The sequence below is a fragment of the Anomaloglossus baeobatrachus genome, chromosome 6, assembly GCF_048569485.1.
Source record: "Anomaloglossus baeobatrachus isolate aAnoBae1 chromosome 6, aAnoBae1.hap1, whole genome shotgun sequence".
NCBI classification, from domain to species: Eukaryota; Metazoa; Chordata; class Amphibia; order Anura; family Aromobatidae; genus Anomaloglossus; species Anomaloglossus baeobatrachus.
This window is the reverse complement of record NC_134358.1, coordinates 319,575,440-319,599,421: the sequence shown is the minus strand read 5'-3', so window position 1 is coordinate 319,599,421 and position 23,982 is coordinate 319,575,440. Positions and strand designations below refer to the sequence as shown.

Genomic DNA, 23,982 nt, shown 5'->3' with positions numbered 1-23,982 from the left:
TTTTATAAGTAAAGTCTTGTTCAGGTTTGATATGAAAGTTTCTAATCTCTCTAGGTGACTGCAGGCTTCTGAATTCTCACAGCGCTTGCACATTTTTAGTATTCTCCGGTGCCAGTGGCGGGAGTGGATGGTCATGTGAGCGCAAGTATGAGATTTTTATATTTCTGGCCATATTATGATTTCACGTGTCCGGCCTTACTCAATTCATTTTTATTGGCACGTGACCATATGTATGTAAATCGCATACTTGCGGTTTCGTGACCTCTCACTGCCGGCACCAGAGAATCCTGACAGTGTGCAGTGTGAGAATTCAGCAGTCTGCAGTCACAGAGTGACACAGAGTGACTGCAGATTTTTATATCAAACCTGGAGAAGCCCTTTACTTAAAAAAAATTAAACCGTTTAACCCAATCCTAGCAGCATGTAATATACTCCCTGTCAGGATTCAGCTCTGCTTCTGGTTCTAGTAGTCATCATATGGCCCCTCCACTCATATATGATTTTCATACCTACATGTGACAGTTAGCTTTTCTTCCTACGTTTCTCTTTGAACATCGAGTGAATTATTAAGAGCAGCTCGTCATCACGAGACTGTAAGTGTGCAAATCACATATGAATAATTGGTCACATGGGGGGCGCCAAACTGAATTCTTGCCCCGGGTGCTGGAAAACCTAGATACACCTCTGCTCCAGCCATAGCGGAGAAAAAGCAATTGCCCATAGAGATGTTCTGTAGTATACACCCAGTTAATTGAGGCGAGCAGAAGTGCTGGCCTCCGGGAGCATAAGTAAGGCTGAAGTCACACCAGTGTATGACAAAACGGTCCTATTCTCATCCAGGAGAGTAGGAAGATTTTTTTCTCACTTGTAATCTGTGTGCTGTCCGTGTGCAATCCATATTTTTCTCAGCAACCATTATTTATTTACACTCATTAACAGGACCATTTACAGTGTTCTATGTTACAGAATAGTAATGTATCCAAAAAAAGAAAGATATACCGGAAATCATTTTCAGTATGTGGTATTAACAAATACAGTTTCTCATTGCTATTAGAATACAGAGCTATGAACTATGCCTAAATGAGTCTGAATAAAAAACATGTTTTTCTTTGCCAAGATGATCAACAATTGCCTAAATATATTTTATTCCCAAGCAGCAGGGTCTTCCACACCCAGATCTCTTAGCTGTGATGTCCCAGCTTTGCTCATGAGCAGCTTTCAAAGCAGTTTAATCCCTTCTTCTAGCTAAGAAAACAGAATTAGCTACTTGGCAAATGCTCTTGGTGAGGAGCCATGAGGCTCATCTGAAAATGAAACAATACTTAATAAGAATGAACTGTTATCTCTGTTTGAAATCCCTCAAGAGAAAACACATTAACTAGATTACAGAAACTGGATGCACAATGTCTTGAATATGTTCTAGATATTGTTTTTTTTTTTATTTGCAATTTATATCAATTTTTAACCAACTCGACTTAAAAATCTGCCAATTCAGATGCTGAAAATAAAGGTTATAGACTCTGTTCATATGAAAAAATATATATATTTACATTTATGGTTTTTTTTATTGCTGCAAGAGTGAAAACATATTCTGCAGCACTTTAAAGACATGTTAGATATGCTAAGAAAAAACAAAAATCAAAAAAACAACACTGGGTTAGTCTGCAATTATGGTTCCCAGATATCGATGTAAAAACTAAATGTTTTTTAGCTTGCAGGTTCCAGGATTCATTCAATTTTTGGTTAGTGTGTAAGTTTTTAACCATTCATGTGTAATTTATTTTAGAGTGCACAACTCCTAAAAATGCTACAAAAAGCGCTCACAAAATGCTGGAAAGAATTGTCTGATTTATATGGATGGAAACATGACTTGGTGCCCACATGTTCAGGCTTTTAAATGCCTTTGAATTGCTTCATACTTTCAAACGCACCAAAACAAGTCATATACATTTTTGAGGCATTTTCCGCTAGAAAGACACTCAATACTTTCCAATACAAGTCAAAAGGGAGTGCTACAAAGATACCCAGAAAGCACCAAGGCGGTTTTCATTGCATTATGGATTTCAAAAAACTTCTGGAAAATACTAGTGCACCACAAAAATCTTACAAAAACGCTAAAAGAAAAAAATATTCAAGAAACAACCAAAAAAATAAGCAAAAAAAATGCTCTGGGATTAAACAATGCCAGAAAACAAGAGCAATTCCTGCAGTGTCTTCTGTTTGAAGAGAAGACAGAAGCAGTTTATCACCAATTCTGACTTTTTGTTTGCAGAACAGAAGAATTAACATTGTTAATGCTTTTGTAGAAGTTGGAAATCTATTGCCGGGCTTCTGTTCAGCATGGCAAAGCTGCTGAGTCCTAGCAGATCCAGATACTCTCCGCCAGTGATGTGTGACACATATGGGGTGGTTTCCTCTGTAACTATGGCGTTTATGAATTTCCCAGTTAGAGTAGGGAAAAAAAGAATAATAAAAAAACGTTCTTGAGAGAGATTTTATGATGTTGTGTGGTAAAAATTATATAAACAAAATATAAATATGTATAAAACATCTGCAAGAAATGTAGATTTTGGGAACACACCGTAAGATCTGTTTCTTGATAGTCTTCATTCAGGGACCCAGAACCATGAAGTTGCCTGCGGTCACCTGGAGGCTGACACTATTATTACATAGAAGGAAAAATTGTCTCTTCCCCAGCAGACTACACCTCGCCTGCTAGCCACCGGCCTCCTCAGTTTTGTGAAAAAGCAGTAGGAGCACAAAAAGGAAAATAAAAAACTTAAACAGGTCATCAAGAAAATAACAACAAAAATACATCCCCAATTGACAACCACTACGTCTCCCAATAAAGAGTAACGAGAAACGGATTTTATAGTAGGTACCAAAAATATACATTTCTCGGTCACTTCATTGGAGGATAGAGAACCATGGGACATTCTAAAACGGTCCCTAGGGTAGGAAAAAGAAAAGTAAATATTCCGTTAGCTCCACAGAACTTACTAGAAAGGCTCAAGCGAAGACTTGATCCACTGTTGCCTGCAAAATCTTCCTGCCCAAACTTGCATCTGCCACAACAAGGGTGTGGACCCTGTAAAATTTTGATAAGGTAGGAACTGATGCCCAGGTAGCTGCTTTACACAGCTGCAGGACAGAAGCCTGTTGACAGACCGCCATTTATGCTCTCAATTGCTCACATAGAATGCAGCCTGTTCTTCGATTTACAAGCCTGAATAATGGCTGATGTGACCCAATGGGAAATACTTGCTTTTGAGGTGAGTTTACCTCTACAAGGCCCATTTGGTAGGACAAATAAAGAATCAGATTGCCTAAATGAGATGGCGACTAATAAGTAGTAATGCACGGCCCTGACCGCATCCAGACTGTTAAATCTCTTCTCAATTGGGTGAGATAGCGCAGGGCAAAAGGAAGGCAAGACAATATCCTCATTAAGATGAAAGGTCAAAACAACCTTTGGAATAAAAGATGGAACCAGACTCAGCACTACTTTATCTTGGTGAAGAGCGAGGTAGAGAGCAAGAAAGAGCCTACAGTTCTGAAACCCTTCTGATGGAATTAGTGGCTATAAGGAAAGCCACCTTGATGGACAGTAGCAGTGCAAAATTTCTCTAATAGGCTCAAAGGGGGAATCTGATGAGCTTGTACAACCAAGTTAAGATCCCAGGACTCAAGAGGCGGCTGATAAGGACGGTTAATATGTTCCACTCCATGGAGAAAAGTCTAAATTTGCAGACCTGCTGCTAAGTTCTTCTAAAACAAGATAGCAAAGCGAGCAAGTGAACCCTAAGAGAACCAAGCATCAGCTCTGATTCCAAACTGGACTGTAAAAATGAATGCAATGGCGTCAAAGAAAAACCCACTGGAAAGATATCAGAGAACAAACATCACTGAAACTATTCTCTTCAAGTGCGATGATAAATACAATGCAAAGAAGGACTGAATCCATGAGACCTGACCGCGTTAAAACCTCGGCTTCAACAGCCATGGCGTTAACGTGACTATAAATTGTGATGAGAACAAACCCTGGGACAAAAGGTCTAGGCGTTCCAAAAGAGGCCATGGAACATCATCCAGAAGACTGATGACATCTGAATACCAAACCCATTGAGGCCAATCTGGAGCTACCAAAATGACTAGAATCCGCTCTGCTCTGATCTACTTGAGAAGTATGGAAGAGGAAGTAGATTTCTAAGAGATATGGCAGCGAGAACTGAGACTATGGGATTGGTAGAGTGTCGACCCCGACATCCTGAGTGTCCCAAATTCATGTGATGAATTTTGGCACCTTGTGGTTTAGCCTGCAAGACATTAGATCGATATCTGGTTTGTCCCTTGGGTAACATATTCGACTGAAAATTTCCAGATGAAGATCCCATTCTCCTTAGAAAGTTTGCCACCAAATTGTCTATTCTGGCAATGTGAAACGCTGAGATCAGAGGCACCTTGTTTTCTGCCCAATCCAGGATCCTTGCTACCTCCATCAAGGTGGACTAACTCATTGTTCCCCTCCTTGATGGTTGATATAGGCTACTGCTGTGGCGTTGTCTGACTGAATCCTGATTGGCAACCCTAGATGTAGGTGCTAGCTATGGAGAAGAGCTCAATGAATTGCCTACAGCTCCAGAATATTAATTGGAAGAAGCCTCTCCTGACTGTTCCCTAAGCTGAAAAACAATATAAAACCACCCCTCATCCTGTAAGGCTGGCATCCGTAGTCAGACCCTGTCACAATCAGTGGAAAGAAGCAGCCCTGAGTCAGAAGTGGCAAGTTTAACCGCCACCTGATTGACTGGAAGCAACAAAGTGAAGGGCGAATAGGCCTATCCAGAGACTGTAATGACCTGTCTCAACAAGTCCATGCTGAAGCAACCTTACAAACCCCAGTAGCGGTGAAGGACAGACAAAGAGCACACCCTGCCCCCTCAAATACCGACTTAGCCACAGACGCTGTGCATTTGTCCATGGGATCCTTCAATGCTGAATCTACCCAAGATATATTATAGTCGTCCTAGATAGGTAGGATCCCAGAGTATTCACCACCAACACAACTAGCTCCACTGGGAAAGGGTACAAAATGTCCATAATACTATGCTTTTAAATATGTTTGTCCGGGTGTTTCCAAGCTCTCTGAAGTATCTTTATAAACTCCTCATGGTCAGCAAAAGCTATGGCCACAAATTTATCCCTTCTGAAAAACCCTGCTTCATCAAGTGGAAAGGGATCAATTGATCTGACCCTTAGGGAGGAATCGATCGCTGTAATCACACTCTCTACCATGTCCCTTAATCTTCCAACACCGATTCTGCCCTGGAAGTATAGTTTGGATGTCATACAGAATGCATCCAAAGTGGAGAAGGAAAGGCCTCTGAGAGTCTGTCCAGAGACAGAGACCTGGATTTGGAAGAACTCCGATGCCGATTAGATCGCAACTGGGACCTGCTATACAGGTAAGTAGTAACATAAGGGTCTGACTTACTCGCAGAGGCGGCCAGAGCTGCCAGGGGGCCAATGTCACTGGAAAACACTCTACATCAGTAACCAGAGTTCTGGACACCCTAGTTTACTCTGCAACTGCCAGAGCCAGATCACGAGCCCAGACAGGAGGGGACAAATTCTCTTCAGCAATCTTCGAGGCCCTATGAACAGACATCTGCAGGAGAGGAGAAGGAGTACAGGTGGCACAATAAGGTATAGACTGGCTAGAAGAGAACTTCCTACCACATATAGCACATGCATAATAGATAACAAGTGCAGGTTGGGTCAAAGGGTGTGCACTGTCCGCTCTTGACCTCGACATCTGAAAGACAGAAGGAGCATTTAAGGGGGAAAAAGCACAAGACCGATGAGCAGAAAGAGAAATACGCCGCTGGGGGACCCAGAAGCATCAGCTCCCAAATAGGAACAGCCTACCCGCTCCAAAGTCCAATGAGAGAGCACCATTGTAATGTGAAGAGGACAGCCGCTGAATTCACAGTGAGGTATCTCATACAGAGGTTAGGAATCCCATCGTGTCGCCGGCGCCTGAACAGGAGGGGGCAGAGTGAAGCGCCACACATATAGAAGCTTGTCCAGGAATGCCCAGCCATTCCATGTTCAAGTGGCAGCTCTTCTTAGAAAGGAGATCCCAAGTTCCGACAGCCAGATTCACGCCTTGCCAGCCCAGGCCCGATTGCCACCATTAAGCTGATGCAGGAGAGAGGACAAGCCGACAAGTTTTGTGACCAAAAATGCCGTACGACCCCTCCCTTGTCCCAGAAACTCTCTGTCAGAATGTCATGGACAGCAACAGCACTCTGGATGGCAAAGGGCACTCCACACACCCCAGAGTTCTTAAGGTAAAGAAGAAAGAAAGAAGGAGGAGACACAAGAGTAATACTTGCCTGTCCTGAACACAGGTTGTATCCTGCTCCATGCATGCATGGGCATGCTATGTAGGGCAAGCAGGCAGTAGCCAGCTAGAGTATGGTCCTCCGCCTCATACCTTGACCTACGGGTCAGCTACCCTGCTCAGGCAAAACTGACGCAAGAGGTTACAGACTGAATAATACAGACTGTATTCTCCATCGTTTCGTGGGTGAAACGGAGAGTTAAGCGGGCTTTACACGCTACGATATATCAAACGATATGTTGTTGGGGTCCCGTCGTAAGTGACTCACATCCGGCGCCATTTGACATATCGTAGCGTGTGACAGCTACGAGCGTCTGTTAATGAGCAAAAATACTCACCTTATCGTTGCTCGTTGACATGTCACTCATTTTCTAAAAATTGCACGTCCTTCTCTGCACCAGTTGTTCATCGTTCCCAGGGCAGCACACGTCGCTCCGTGTGACACCCCTGGAACGCTGAACTGCAGCTTACCTGCGTCCCACTGGCAATGCGGAAGGAAGGAGGTGGGGCGGGATGTTTACGTCCCGCTCATCTCCGCCCCCCTGCTTCTATTGGCCGGCCGCTGTGTGACGTTGCGGTGACTCCAAACATCCCTCCCCCTTCAGGAAGAGGATGTTCGCCGCCCACAGAGAGGTTGTTTGGAAGGTAAGTACGTGTGACGGGGGTTTACGACTTTGTGCGACACGGGCAACAAATTGCCCATATCGCACAAACGATGGGGCGGGTGAGATCGCAAATGCGATCGCACGAGAAATTGAAGCATGTAAAGCAGCCTTAAGTTTATCTGAAAAATAGAAACAACAAATGTTAACACCTAACCAAATATCAACGACAGGTTTCACACATACAAACTGAGGAGGCCAGTGGCTAGCAGGGAAGGTAGCGCCGGATGAGGAGGAGCCAATTTTTCATTCTATGCAATACTAGTCATACTAGTGTCAGCCTCTTTGTGTCAGCAGACTATCCCATGGTTCTGTGTCCCCCAATGTAGAGACCATGAAAATAAATCATATAGAAAAAAAAAACTATTTTTAAATTATATAAAATATATTTTATCACGTACAAAGATATAGATATACATACATATTAGCTACCCACTCACCCATAACAACGTAAAAAATGTATTCAACAGGTTATATTGTGCGAAACAAATTAGTAAAGAAAAAAATAATAAAAAAAAAATACACATGCACACTCACATATATTTAGATTTTTATAGATAGATAGATAGATAGATAGATAGATATACACTGAACAAAAATATAAGCTCCCATTTTTCATGAGCAGGTCAGCTATGTACAAAAAAGACCTTTTTCTCTCAAATATTGTTCACAATTTAGAGTGGCCGTTTATTGTAGTCAGCCTAAGACACACCTGTGTAAGGCCGGTGTCACACGAGGGAATCGTGAGAGAATTGAGTCGCACCACCCGGCCCGGCCTGCCGCTCTACGGATAGGCATGTGCCGCTGAATACATACATGAAGCTGTACACTCCTGTCTGTACAGCGACAGGTTGTGCCAGGTGATGCGACACGATTCTCGCATGAGTCACTCGCAAATGTGACAGCGGCCTAATAATCATGCTTTCTAATCAACATCTTGAGATGCCACACCTCTGACGTGGATGTAATATCTTGGCAAAGGAGAAGTGTAAGTGTTGCGCTTATATTTTTGTTCAGCATATTTAGAATAAATAAAAAAAATCATATAAATTACACAATAATGAGCAAAGTATTAAAATTTGTCTGGCATAAATTAACACTTCATACATAAATGAAAAATACATATTATATACAGTATATATATATATACAGTATATATATATATATATATATATATATATATATATATACATATTACGCATACAGTCATATGAAAGAGTTTGGGCACCCCTATTATTGTTAACCTTTTTTCTTTATAACAATTTGGGTTTTTGCAACAGCTATTTCAGTTTCATATAGCTAATAACTGATGGACTGAGTAATATTTCTGGATTGAAATGAGGTTTATTGTACTAACAGAAAATGTGCAATCCGCATTTAAACAAAATTTGACCGGTGCAAAAGTATGGGCACCCTTATCAATTTCTTGATTTGAACACTCCTAACTACTTTTTACTGACTTACTAAAGCACTAAATTGGTTTTGTAACCTCATTGAGCTTTGAACTTCATAGGCAGGTGTATCCAATCATGAGAAAAGGTATTTAAGGTGGCCACTTGCAAGTTGTTCTCCTATTTGAATCTCCTATGAAGAGTGGCATCATGGGCTCCTCAAAACAACTCTCAAATGATCTGAAAACAAAGATTATTCAACATAGTTGTTCAGGGGAAGGATACAAAAAGTTGTCTCAGAGATTTAAACTGTCAGTTTCCACTGTGAGGAACATAGTAAGGAAATGGAAGAACACAGGTACAGTTCTTGTTAAGCCCAGAAGTGGCAGGCCAAGAAAAATATCAGAAAGGCAGAGAAGAAGAATGGTGAAAACAGTCAAGGACAATCCACAGACCACCTCCCAAGACCTGCAGTTTCATCTTGCTGCAGATGGTGTCAATGTGCATCGGTGAACAATACAGCGCACGTTGCACAAGGAGAAGCTGTATGGGAGAGTGATGCGAATGAAGCCATTTCTGCAAGCACGCCACAAACAGAGTCGCCTGAGGTAGGCAAAAGCACATTTGGACAAGCCAGTTACATTTTGGAAGAAGGTCCTGTGGACTGATGAAACAAAGATTGAGTTGTTTGTTCATACAAAAAGGCGTTATGCATGGAGGCAAAAAAACACGGCATTCCAAGAAAAGCACTTGCTACCCACAGTAAAATTTGGTGAAGGTTCCATCATGCTTTGGGGCTGTGTGGCCAATGCCGGCATCGGGAATCTTGTTAAAGTTGAGGGTCGCATGGATTCAACGCAGTATCAGCAGATTCTTGACAATAATGTGCAAGAATCAGTGACGAAGTTGAAGTTACGCAGGGGATGGATATTTCAGCAAGACAATGATCCAAAACACCGCTCCAAATCTACTCAGGCATTCATGCAGAGCAACAGTTACAATGTTCTGGAATGGCCATCCCAGTCCCCAGACCTGAATATCATTGAAAATCTGTGGGATGATTTGAAGTGTGCTGTCCATGTTCGGCGACCATCAAACTTAACTGAACTGGAATTGTTTTGTAAACAGGAATGGTCAAATATACCTTCATCCAGGATCCAGGAACTCATTAAAAGCTACAGGAAGTGACTAGAAGCTGTTATTTTTGCAAAAGGAGGATCTACAAAATATTAATGTCACTTTTATGTTGAGGTGCCCATACTTTTGCACCGGTCAAATTTTGTTTAAATGCAGGTTGCACATTTTCTGTTAGTACAATAAACCTAATTTCAATCCAGAAATATTACTCAGTCCATCAGTTATTAGATATATGAAACTGAAATAGCTGTTGCAAAAACCCAAAAATTGTTATAAAGAAAAAAGGTTAACATTAATAGGGGTGCCCAAACTTTTTCATATGACTCTATATATATGGTGGTCCAAAAGTAGGTGGACAGAAAATAATAAGATTTATTTTGATTTATATATAAAATTATATTTACTAACACAAGCATAACATTGACAATTACATTTTATTCTGAACAATAGTACAAAAGCCCTTAAATTGTATCAACGCACGTGCTAAAACGGTTTTCCATTACAATTTGCACAGCTTTGAAGTCTTCCTCTTGCGCTTCAACAAACCTTTTTGCACAAGCCTCTTTGGGTATTAATTTCTTGAAATGCATCTCTTATGTACAGTACTTTTTCAAATCACTGACACTTTTTGATTTTCGACTATAAACTTTGTCCTTGAGTACTCCCCCAAAAAAAAAAATCTCTTGGAGTCAAGTCTGGTGAATGTGCTGGCCAATCAAGTGGGCCACTTCGGCCAAACCATTTATTAGGAAATGTTTCATCAAGATATTCGCGAACTAGTCTTGAATAATGTGGAGGGGCCCCATCTTGTTGGAAATAAAGGTCATTTGAATTAGGCTGTTGCTGTAACTGGGGAAGAACTTAATTTATTAGAATTTCGAGATACTTATCTCCTGTAACAGTTCCATCAAAAAATGTTGGTCCTAAAACATCAAAACTTGAAATTCCACCCCAAACATTGACATCAGGCTCATTTAGTTGTTGCTCTAATGTTAAATGCATGTTCTCATTATACCAGTAAATACAATTATGTCTGTTAATATGGCCAGAAAATTTGAAAGAAGCTTCATCACTCCACATAATGATATCTAAAATTACTGGATTTTCTTCAATTTCGTTAAGCATAATGTCCCAAAATTGCAGCCTACTATCTGGATCATCCTCCAATAAATCATGAATTAGACGTGGACGATAAGCTTTCCACCCAATAGATTTCAGGATTCGCATGATAGAAGCTTGTAAAATTCTCAATTCTAAAGAGACTCTTCTGGTGGACTTTTTTGGACTCTGAACAAATGTTTCAGCAATAAGTTATTACTTTCTGTACAGGCTGTTTTGGGTCGACCAGTTTTTGGAGCATTAAGGATTGAGTCAGTGGCATTGAATTTGTCACGAATGCAGTAAATGGTTTGTCTCTTTGGGGCTTGAGTACCAAATATTTAAGCGGTTGCATTTTGAGATTTCCAATACTCTTTTAAAATCCATTTTTTTATATCTGTATTTAAAATTAGTTGCCATTATGGGTTATCTGAATTATCTGAAAAGAAAACAGATTTGGAGCAGATTTATCTGTGAAAACTGGATCTGTGAAACTGACTAAGTTGCCCTTAGCAACCAATCAGATTCCACCTTCCATTTTCCAAAGAGTCTGTGAAGAATTAAATGTGGAATCTCACTGGTTGCTAAGGACAACCGAGTCAGTTTCACTTTACACCATGTATGATAAACCTCCTCCTTCATAACCCTATTACACATACTGTCCACCTACTTTTGGACAAGCCTGTGTATATATATATATATATATATATATATATATATATATATATATATATATATATATGAAAAAAAAATTAGGCTGCTGAAAAGAGGAGATGCTAAAGCAAAAAGAATTGGCCTGTCATTAAGGCCAATAGAAGCCAGGTCACTAAGGCATTCAATTTGCATAATTGATATATTTTTTTTAACTCAGTATTTCAGTACTACATCCCATAGGGCTTATCTACGTGCTGTTACCTTTAACAAATCATTCATTGGGGAAGATTTGGAAATTATGTTGGAAAGATTGCAAGCATAAGAACTGCTTGGTAGATTTCTTATTGAAAATAATAGTTCGATATTGCAGATATTGATGTGAAATGAGCACAATTTGGACATGAACATTACTTATGAAAAGCCCAGTGTGAATATACTCTTAAGAGGTTAAAATGGTTGTCCACTACCTGAACAAAAGCATTGTATAGTCACTTCCGATACTGGCACCGTTCCAGCGATGTCGGCTCCAGATCTCCCGGTTATGCCATGCGAGTCCTGTAGCCAGTAAGTGGCTGCTATTAGGCAGGTATTGGTGTCAGGTTCATGCCTTTGGATGGACCTCGGAGAGTAACAGCCATTAGCAGCCTCTAATTGGCTGCAGGGCTCGCTTGGCATAACAATGTCATGTGAGCCTCCGAGCCAAGACAGTAATGGAGAACCTCTATAAATAACATATTATATTGTCAAAAAAGTGGATTTTTTTTTCTATAAACAAAACTTCTCCACACTTAGTAATATGTTACAATAAGTAGCAACTTATAGTTTTCTCTCCCCAAAGCAATCAATGTTATAGCCTCTAAAGAAAAAAAAAAATGCTTACATTGCACAGCATACGACGCCAGCACAACAGCTGAATTCAGCGGGCATGATATCCTAAAAAAGATTCACAAAGTCACATTTAACTTTCATGAAGATATTTTTTGGGATTCTACCTATATCGTTTATTACACCGTTTTATAACTTGAGACAAAATTGCCCATGATAGTCAGAGGAATCACATGTGTCTCTTATTCTTCTGGTATGGTGGACGTCTTTATTTGCCCATGGATTTTGAATCAGATTTTACCAATGACTTCTACGGCGATGTGCATACTGCATTTTACAGTCGCATCAGCGGCTCAGTTGGGGCTTACCTCTGAAGCCCTGGAAAACGGGAGAGGCCATTCATTGACTGTAAGGTTATGTGCACACATTAAAGAAGTGGTTCACCCATATTTATTATTGGCCACAACGATATTATGTTGAGAAACAAGGTTTCTCTCAAATACCTTGTGTTGCCAATTCTGCCTGTGAGCGGAGCTATTGCGGTCCGCTCTTCCCCCATCGCCTGACCCCCAGGCTCGGGGATCCGGTGATCTCACGTCAACTTCCTGCTCACCTGACATCACCGCGGTCGGCCCCAGTCTCCATAAGTGACTGTGCTGTGGGCGGAGTTTCACCACTCATCGCATCCCTCCCTTTTGCGCACTTTGCATCGAAGGATGAGTGAGCAGGGAGGTGCTGCGCAGTGACGCTGGGCTGTGATGAGCAGGAAAACACCGCCTACAACCCAGTCACTCACAGAAGCATGGGACCGGCCGCGGTGATGTCAGGTGAGCAGGAAGTTGACGTGACATCACCGGATTCCAGAGGTCACAGAGCCCAGGGGTCAGGCGATGGGGAACAGCGGTCCGCAATGGCGCCGCTCACAGGCAGAATTGGCAACACAAGGTATTTTAGAGAAACCTTGTTTCTCAACATAATATCTTTGTGGCCAATAATGAATATGGGTGAACCACCCCTGTAAGTATTTTCTGTAGTTTTGTTGCGTTTATTCCATGCAATTTTGAAAGAAAATCTGAAACATTTCCTAGTACCAGCAAAGTGAAGGAGATTGATAAAGTCTCATGTACACACTGCTTATTTGGGCCTTGCAGATTTGAACCAGTATAAGGCTATGCCCACGTGTGCGTATTTTGCATGCAATTACTCTGCGATCTGCACCGCAGCGTAACTGCATGCGTCCTGCGTCCCCAGCACAATCTATGAAGATTGTGCATAATCCATGCACACGTGGCATTTTAGAATGCAGCGATTTGCATGCTGCCAAATCGCTGCGTTCTAAAAGGCAACATGTCACTTCATTCGTGCGCTTTGCATGCTGTCTCCATTCTTTCTATAGGGAGAGGCAGCATCCAGAGCGCACAAATTCTGCAATCACCAAAGTTTCAGAACGGAGCTTTTCAGCTGCGCTCTGAAGCGGACATGCAGTGACTACGCTGCGGTGCAGAGCGCACACACGTGGGCACATAGCCTAAAAGTTGCATCATGACAATTCTCTTTTTGCAGTGTTCTTCACCCATTCCAAAACTTGGAAAAAACACATGTTAAAAAAAAAAGGCACATTTTACATAACATTTTCCTGCCAGCATATGAGTATTTGCAGCAGGTTTTTTCTGCTGCAAATACTGAGCGTGTGACCATACCCTTATAATGCAGGCAGAGTCATTGTGTGCTCTTACAAACATAATTTTCTCTCGTATCCACCTATTTGAGGCGGGCTCCAAATATTAGTCAACCACATTTCGATGCTGGCCTCAAATAGATGAGTATGTCCAAAAATGATGTCCAAAATAGCATACAATGTCTCTGCCTACATAATTACAGTCAATGGCCCAATCAGCATATACAGAATGCCTGAATCCTATTCTACAGGGCTACAGACATAATGCCTGATGGAGCCACTAACATGAGGATAAAAAGAAATGGGAACATAGCTCAATGGGGTTATTAGACTTGGGTTTATACTGTATAAAATACTGCTGCATACTATATATTATATCATACATACACATCAGCAGTGCCTTGAAAAAGTATTCATACCCTGTGAACTTTCCACGTTTATTCCCGTTAAACGCACAAACTAACATGTGCTTTATTGAAATTTTATGTGATATACCAAAACTAAGCAGTGAGTATTTGTGAAGCATAAAGGCAATGATACGTGGTTTTCTAAGCACTTTAAAATATTTATCTGAATATTGTGACGTGTATTTGTATTCAGCTTCTCCAAAGACAATACTGTACTTTAAAAGACCAACTTTCGCTGCTACAGGTTTTTTTGGGTACATCTTTAGCAGCTTTGCACATCCAGACACTGAAATTTTGTTAATTCATCTTTGAAAAATAGATTTAGCTCCACAAAATTGGATGGAGAGAGTCTGGATCATTCATATACATAAGTATGCTTTGATCTAAACTGTTCCATTGTAGCTCTGGCAGTATGCTTATGGTCATTGTCCTGCTGGAAGGTGGCCCAAGTCTCAATTCTTTTGCCGCCTCTAAGGGTATGTGCGCACACTGCAAATTAGGTGCAGACATTTTCTGCACCAAAAAACACATCTTGTTGCAGAAAAATGCATACAAATTTTCAGGATGTGTGGAGCAGGCTCAGGAGAAGATCCAAAGCAGTAGATGTTGGCTATGTTATAAAACATCGACCTCTAACAACTTTGGCTGAAGCCTAGCTCTGCCCACTGCTGTGAACCAATAATGTTGAAGTCAAACTCTGACAGTGATATTTAAATAAAGCAGTTTCCGGTACTCGTGTAACGGCTCACCAAAACTTGATCGAAGGGAACCAATGGGTTACAATGGCAGCCAGGGGGATGCTGAAGGCTCCTGTTGCTGCCATTTTGGAACTCCTCTGAAGCTCAGCCACAGGCTGAGCTCAATAGGAGACCATGATTTTTTCCTATATGGTGCAGGTTAAAAGTCCCCTGGTAATACTAAAGAAACAGTAAAATATATAAATAGGGTTTCAAACATATTTAAAAATGTAAATCCCTAATTTTTCTCTGTTAAAAATGAAAATTTTTAAAATGTAAATATAAATATTGGTACTGCTCTATCTGTAAAGGGTTCAGTCAATCAAAATGTAAAATGAATGAACTAGCATGGTAAATAATGTAAGGAAAAACAAAATCCAGAAATGCAGTGTTTCTGTCACTACAACTCCCTAAAAAAATATAATAAAAAGTGAACAAAATAAAATTGCTATCAATGAAACCCATCAACTCTCCACTCAAGTTATGCCTCTTGAAAGAAAAGGAAGAAAAGCAAAGAAAGCGCAAAAATGAAAAATTGCTCAGTCCTTTAGGAGTAAATGGTGATCTGAGATGATGGGATAACTTGCTGTGAATGGCTATATAATCCTTTATGAATATTTTCCTTCCAGATATTAAAATGAGCAGTTTAAACGTCCAGCTGCAGCACAATGACATGGATTTTCAAAGTATGTATAGGTTTAAGAATAATGTATGCAGCTTACATAATGAAATCTGGTAACAGAACCAGTTTAATGTCAAAAAGGCTTCACTTGTAAACATGAACAATAGTAGTGTAAAGGCCGCTTTACACGCTGTGATATCGTGACCGATATCGCTAGCGTGCGCACCCGCCCCCATCGGTTGTGCGACACGGGCAAATTGCTGCCCGTGGCGCACAACATCACGTGGACTCGTCACACTACTTACCTGCCTAGCGACGTCGCTGTGACCGGAGAACCGCCTCCTTTCAAAGGGGGCGGTTCGTTCAGCATCACAGCGACGTCACAGCAGCGTCACTGAACCGCCGCGCAATAGAAGCGGAGGGGCGGAAATGAGCGGGACGTAAGGTAAGGTGATGTTCCTCGTTCCTGCGGTGTCACACATAGCGATGTGTGCTGCCGCAGGAGGGACGAACTACTTCGTACACCGAGCAGCAGCGATATTCGAGAATAGGGGGGTGTTACACGTCGTGGCTCTCTTGTTGCAAGGAATGAGGTGGTCCCCCATTCCTTGTCTGCCACGAGCCCTCCTGCTCGGCACCGCCAAACGTCTGGGAGACTGTGCAGTCTGCAGGAGTTGCCTCCTCAGAGATTCAGCAGAAGGGTGACACCTAGTGGTTCTCCCCTTGCAAGGAATGGAGCGGTCTCCCATCCCTTGCCTGCCACGAGCTCTCCTGCTCAGCATCACAGAGGCTCTGGGAGGTTGCGCAGTGTGCAAAGAATAGATGCTCAGGGAAGCAGCAAGACTTCCCATGTCTCTGCACATTGTGAAACCGAGGATCCTGCCTTTATGACCCAGAGGCAGGAAGATGAGCATGTGCTCCACGTGACGTCTTCTGATTCGCTCACTGATATCACACGGCCCCATGACGAGGCTGGTGATGTGCTGAATCCTGACTGGCTGGGCCAGGACGTCACGAACCCTGATTGGCTCACGACCGTCTCGCGCCCGCCCTTGGGTGGAGCTACACCTCCTTAAAAGCTCCCCCTGCCATCATGGCGGTGTGCGACCGTCCTTCTATGTTTGGATGTCTGGCAGCGTGCTGCCACGCCACTGCTCAGGCATTACTGTTTTCTGTGGGCTTTGCCCTTGCTGCTTAGGCAGTACCTCGTTTGCAGGCCGTGTTCCTGCCTTGCTGCTCCGGCAGTATCCCCTTCAACAGGCCGTGTTCCTGTCCCAGGTGAGCTCTTCAAGCCTCCACCGGACTCACCTGGTTATTGAAAGCACACGTGCGTGGGCACCTCTGTGCTACCCTCGTGCCATATTCTCGTGACTTCCACTGGCACACGTGCGTGGGCACCTCTGTGCTTCCCCGTGCAACAGGTACACCGAGCCGTGAGATCCCTGCCATACAACCCTCACGGGTTAGGGCAGATCGGTGTACATAGATCGTCTGTGACATTCCAGACGATCGCTAGCAGCAACCCGCTCACTCTTCACCCACCATAGCGGCGGTCCCTTACACCGCACAGTGGACCTTGACCGGCGGAAGCTGTCCATTTCCCATCTTGGCACGCTTCCCCGGGTCCCCCTCGTAACAGGGGGGCATATCACCGATGAGCGATTTTGACCGTTTTTGCGACGATTCAAAATCGCTCATAGGTGTCACACGCAAAGACATCGCTAAAGCGACCGGATGTGAATCACAAATTCCGTGACCCCAACGAGATCGCTTGAGCGATGGTCGCAGCGTGGAAAGCGGCCTTTACTCACAAAAAACTATTATTCTACAAATAAACCTATAAAATATATGTCATAATAAGACCACAAAATAAAATTGGCAAGTGCTCTGAACTGGTAAGTTCACTGGTATTTAAAATGTTTACAATGGCCATATAATAATAAATACACTTTATAATTTATCATTATTTCAAAAGAAATAATTATATGTATAAATAATATATGTACATATATAATAATATATGTACGTATATAATAATAGTAATAATATTGAAGGGAATCTGTTAGCAGGTTTTTGCTACCTCATCTGAGTATGCATGCCGTAGGCAAAGAGATCCTGAATCTAACAATGTATCACTTAGATTAGTGGCTGTAGCCATTCTGACGCCGTGAAAGATTTTATTTTTTGCATGTAGCAGAGCTCTGGGAGCTGCCCCCGCCCACACAAGGCTTTTCAGTATATATTTCAATAGAGAAAAGCTGGTAATCACAAAGGGTGCAGAGTCAGACTACAGCTCTCACACTCCTCAAACCCACTAATGATAAAGATAACAGGCTTAAACTAAAGGTCCAGTCACACTAAGCAACTTACCAGCGATCCCAACAACGATAGGGATCGCTGGTAAGTTGCTAGGAGGTTGCTGGTGAGATGTCACACTGCGACGCTCCAGCTCACCAGCAACCAGTGACAAGCCCCCAGCGCCGCATGGAAGATGCTGCGCTTGGTAACTAAGGTAAATATCGGGTAACCAACCCGATATTTACCTTGGTTACCAGCGCACGGAGCTACACGTGCAGAGAGCAGGGAGCAGCGCACACTGAGCGCTGGCTCCCTGCTCTCCTAGTTACAGCACACATCGGGTTAATTACCCGATGTGTGCTGCAGCTACATGTGCACAGAGCAGGGAGCAGCGCACAATGCTTAGCGCTGGCTCCTTGCTCTCCTAGCTACAGCACACATCGGGTTAATTAACCCGATGTGTCCTGCAGCTACATGTGCACAGAGCAGGAGCCGGCACTGACAGTGAGAGCGGCGGAGGCTGGTAACAAAGGTAAATATCGGGTAACCAAGGACAGGGCTTCTTGGTTACCCGATGTTTACATTGGTTACCAGCCTCTGCAGAAGCCGGCTCCTGCTGCCTGCACATTTAGTTGTTGCTGTCTCGCTGTCACACACAGCGATCTGTGCTTCACAGCAGGACAGCAACAACTAAAAAATGGCCCAGGACATTCAGCAACAACCAACGACCTCACAGCAGGGGCCAGGTTGTTGCTGGATGTCACATACAGCAACATCGCTAGCAACGTCACAAAAGTTGTTCGTTAGCAGCGATGTTGCTAGCGATGTTGCTTACTGTGACGGGGCCTTAATATTGCAGGCAAACAAAGACAGACTTTGTGATAAGAGACACCTCACTATACTCCGTATGTTAACCCTTACAGCATGCTGGCTTCAGATTATATTGCAAAAACATCCTGACAGAGTCCCTTTAATAATAGCAACAGTTTCCTTTTCATTTTAAATACCATACCAACACCAAAACAGTGACGTCTTAGGAGTGGAATCGGAAATAAATTCCTACATAGGATGAGACTTAGTTGCTGCAAAAGCACGCAGATTCTCAGATCCTAATCCATCACATAATACTTTCAGATAGACCTCTGAGCAGTTCAAACTTCCTTCTGAGGAATCCAAACACACAACCCATCTCAATGAACAGAATTAATGTATATCTTACCGTCCTTCTAAAATATCATTTTTCAGCTGCAAGAAGTATAAATGCCTGGAAAAAAATAAGAACAAAACATTAAATAAGAAATAATAGTGGCTATAAACTAAAGAGACTTTGATGTGAACTTGCATTGGTAAAATGGAAAAAGGCTACAGAATTTTACGAAGAAAAAAATAAAATTCCTCTTCTGAACAGCAAAAAACAAAAATGTATTTGATAAGTTGATCAACACTTGTTATGACATAGCTTGATGATCCTTTTATGTCTGCCAAATTAACCAATTTATAAGATAATATATACTATCAGTTTTCTTTTTTTCAAATTGCCACTAGGACAACAAATTATGTGAATTTGTCTAGATTCACTCTCAAATTATTTACACTTTATACTTTACACTTTTACTAATTAATCATTAACCCCTTCAGCCCCCAGCCTGTTTTCACCTTAAAGACCCGGCCATTTTTTGCAATTTTAACCAGTGTGACTTTGACAGGTTATAACTCTGGAACACTTCAACGGATCCTGGCGATTCTGAGATTGTTTTTTCGTGACATATTGTACTTCATGTCAGTGGTAAATTTAGGCCGATATGTTTTGTGTTTATTTGTGAAAATTTCGGAAATTTGGCGAAAATTTTGAAAATTTTGCAATTTTCAAAATTTGAAATTTTATGCCCATAAATCTAAAAGATATGTCACACAAAATAGTTACTAAATAACATTTCCCACTTGTCTGCTTTACACCAGCGCAATTTTTGAAAAAAAAATTCCGTTAGGAAGTTAGAAGGGTTCAAAGTTCATCAGCAATTTCTCATTTTTCCAACAAAATTTACAAAAAAAAAAATTTTTAGGTACCACATCACATTTGGAGTGATTTGAGAAACCTAGGCGACAGAAAATACCTAAAAGTGACCCCATTCTAAAATCTGTACCCCTCACTCTGCTCAAAACCACATCCAAGAAGTTTATTAACCCTTTAGGAGCTTCACAGCAACCAAAGCAATGTAGACGAAAAAATGAAAATGTTACTTTTTTAACACAAAAATGTTACTTTAGCCATAAAAATTAGTATTTTCACAAGGGTATCAGGAAAAATGCATCATAAAATGTATCGTGCATTTTCTCCTGAGTACGCAGATACCCCATATGTGGTGGAAATCAAATGTTTGGGCACACGGCAGGACTCGGAAGGCAAGGAGCGCCATTTGAATTTTTGAGTGCAAAATTAGCTGCACTCATTAGCGGACGCCATGTCGGGTTTGAAGACTCCCTGAGGTACCTAAACAATGGAGCTCCCCAATAAGTGACCCCATTTTGGAAACTAGAGCCCTCAAATATTTTTTCTAGATGTTTGATGTGCACTTTGAACCCCTGGGGGCTTCACAGAAGTTTATAACGTTGAGCCGTGAAAAGAAAAAAATTTTTTTTTACCACAAAACCGTTGCTTCAACCAGGTAGCTTTTTTTATCACAAGGGTATCAGGAAAAAATGCACCATAAAATGTATTGTGCATTTTCTCCTGAGTACGCAGATACCCCATATTTGGTGGAAATCAAATGTTTGGGCATACGGCAGGACTCGGAAGGCAAGGAGCGCCATTTGAATTTTTGAGTGCAAAATTAGCTGCACTCATTAGCGGACGCCATGACGGGTTTGAAGACTCCCTGAGGTGCCTAAACAATGGAGCTCCCCCATAAGTGACCCCATTTTGGAAACTAGAGCCCTCAACTATTTTTTCTAGATGTTTGATGTGCACTTTGAACCCCTGGGGGCTTCACAGAAGTTTATAACGTTGAGCCGTGAAAAGAAAAAAAAAATTTTTTACCACAAAACTGTTGCTTCAACCAGGTAGCTTTTTTTTATCACAAGGATATCAGGAAAAAATGCACCATAAAATGTATTGTGCATTTTCTCCTGAGTACGCAGATACCCCATATGTGGTGGAAATCAAATGTTTGGGCACACGGCAGGACTCGGATGGCAAGGAGCGCCATTTCACAGCAAAATTGGTTGGAATTCTTAGCGGACGCCATGTTGCGTTTGGAGACCCCCCTGAAGTGCCTAAACAATGGAGCTCCCCCAGAATTGACCCCATTTTGGAAACTAGACCCCTCATGGAATTTATCTAGCTGTTTAGTGAGCACTTTGAACCCCTGGAGGCTTCACAAACGTTTGTAATGTTCAGCCGTGAAAATATTTTATTCTTTTTTTTACCACAAAATTGTTTTTTCAAACAGGTAGCTTTTTTTTCCACAAGGGTATGAGGAAAAAATGCACCATAAAATGTATTGTGCAATTTCTCCTGAGTACACAGGTACCTCATATGTGGTGGAAATCAATTGTTTGGGCGTACAGCGGGGCTCAGAAGAGAAGGAGCGCCATTTCACAGTAAAATTGATTGGAATTATTAGCAGACGCCATGTTTCATTTGGAGACCCCCTGAGGTGCCTAAACAATGGAGCTCCCCCACATGTGATCCCATTTTGGAAACTAGACCCCCCCATACAAAAAAATTAGTTTGGCGAAATAAAAAATACAGACATCAGTAAAAAAAAAAAAAAAATGAATAAAAAAAAAAAAGAGCGCCTGCCACTAAGACCAGTGCCAAACGTGAGAGCAATGCACAAGTCTCGCATCGCATCATCCACTGCAGTCTGGAAGCGAGCAACTGCACTGGATAATGCGATGCGAGAGGGCGGGGCGCCAGATGAGAAAGGGCGCAGCGGATGGAAGATGGGAAAGTGCGCAGCGGATGCAGGAGCGGCAGAGGATGAGAAAGGGCGCAGCGGATGGATGATGGGAAATGGCGCAGCGGATGGAGGAGCGGCAGAGGATGGGAAATGGCGCAGCAGATGGAGGAGCGGCAGAGGATGGGAAAGGGCGCAGCGGATGGAAGATGGGAAATGGCGCAGCGGATGGAGGAGCGGCAGAGGATGGGGGGGGAGGGAGGTGAGATGGGGATACCTACCTTACAGGATGGATCTAGGCAGCAGGATCACAGCAGACAGAAGAGGCAGCAGATGAAGGAGGCAACAGATTGAGGAGGGTGAGAGGGGGCAGTTGATGAAGAGGATGGGAGAGAGCAGGCAGCAGATCGGGGAGGGGGGCAGAGTCTGATGGGTGAGAGAGATGGCACATGGAGGAGGAGGGGCCCCGGGGGGAGGGTGGCTTGCAGCACATGTGGGGGGAGGGTGGCTTGCAGCAGTACATGTGAGGGGAGGGTGGCTTACAGCACATGGAGGGATAGGAGGTGTAGTGGCGATGGAGAAGGGGCAGCCGATGAAGGAGGCGGCGACCGCCGATCGGGAACAGTGGGGGCCGATTCGGGGGCAGCAGCGGCTGAAAAAGGTGGGTGCGACGGCGGCGGGGACAGTGGCGAGCGTGGCGGCGGGGACAGCGGTGGATCAGGAGCAGCGGCGGGGACAGCGGTGGATCCGGAGCAGCGGCGGGGACAGCGGTGGATCCGGAGCGGCGGTGGGGACAGTGGCGAGCGTGGCGGCGGGGACAGCGGTGGATCGGGAGCGTGGCGGCGGGGACAGCGGTGGATCGGCAGCGTGGCGGCGGGGACAGCGGTGGATCGGGAGCGTGGCGGCGGGGACAGCGGTGGATCGGGAGCGTAGCGGCGGGGACAGCGGTGGATCGGGAGCGTGGCGGCGGGGACAGCGGTGGATCGGGAGCGGCGGCGGGGACAGCGGTGGATCGGGAGCCGCGGCGAGGCTGGCGGTGGCGGGCGAGGGTATAGGAGACAGCGGCGCTGGTGGGCGGGGCGATCGGAGACAGCGGCGGGGGCGGGCGGGGCGATCGGAGACAGCGGCGGGGGCGGGCGGGGCGATCGGAGACAGCGGCGGGGGCGATCGGAGACAGCGGCGGGGCTGGCAGGGCGATTGGGGACAGGGGGGGACAGGGGCGGGCGATCGGGGACAGGGGCGGGCGGCAACTTACCGATGGGCACCCGCAGAGACCGCTCTCCTCGGCTTCCAGGGACGGTCACAGGCCGCAGATCCACATTGATTGGAGAGACCGGTCACAAGACCGGTCTCTCCAATCAGAGCTGGGGGCGGGTGAAGCACCGATCACCCAGCTCCAGCCAATGGCCAGTGCTACAGCAGCACTGATCAGGGCTGGATTTAAATGTTCCAGCCATTTTCAATGGCTGGAACATTACAGTGACTGTAATTGGCTGAGCGGCGTTTGTCAGCCAATCACAGCCTCTGTAGGTTCGGGGAGGAGGCACCACCCCTCCTGAGGTCAGGCAGAGGTCCCCTCCTTCCCGAATCCACCGTTTAATCAAAGAAATTGGACTCCAAGGGCTCCGGGATCGCGATTTCGCCATGACGTACTGGGTACGTCATGGGTCGTTTAGCACCATGTCACCGTGACGTACCCAGTACGTCAAAGGTCGTTAAGGGGTTAACATAATATAAAACAGACCACACAATGGTTAAAAACTCAGTGTTTCTTGCATTTAGAAAAGGACCACACCTTTTATATTGGCTTTTGTAACTGATGAGCATACTCCTCAGTGTTTCCGATTAGGCTGGGTTCACGCGACTAGATTTTCTCCATCCAAGAGAACAGTACGAATATGCTAATGAGAGTCTGATCAGAGTTCGCTCAGTTTTACTTGGAGAAGAAGAATTAAAATTATAGTCCGTGAAAATCAGATGTCTTCTGAGTGCTGTCCAATTTATTACAGACCCATATAGACCTGATTGGCCGACTGCCATTTGATTCGGGAGACAAATTGCTCATGCTGCCATTTTTCCCTTGGACCACCCGGTCCGAGTAACAAAAATAAGACATGTGCACTGATTCATTGAATAACATTGGTCTGAGTGCGCTCCCATTTTTGATG

At 43.6% G+C, this 23,982-nt stretch overlaps 1 protein-coding gene across 3 annotated transcripts in view; it reads right to left on the bottom strand.

The window, feature by feature from the left end:
* PTPN3 (protein tyrosine phosphatase non-receptor type 3) overlaps positions 1-23,982 on the bottom strand; it is a 421,949-nt gene that overhangs the window by 212,737 nt on the left and 185,230 nt on the right. The window contains exons 6-7 of one of the 3 annotated variants that reach the window (XM_075314923.1): positions 19,135-19,179; positions 12,229-12,281 (exon numbers count right to left, since the gene is read on the bottom strand). In XM_075314923.1, coding sequence (XP_075171038.1) covers positions 12,229-12,281; positions 19,135-19,179 — 98 coding nt within the window. Of the gene's footprint in view, positions 1-2,581; positions 2,666-12,228; positions 12,282-19,134; positions 19,180-23,982 lie in introns of those variants that run through there. The other 2 variants (XM_075314926.1, XM_075314925.1) reach the window with 2 other exon arrangements.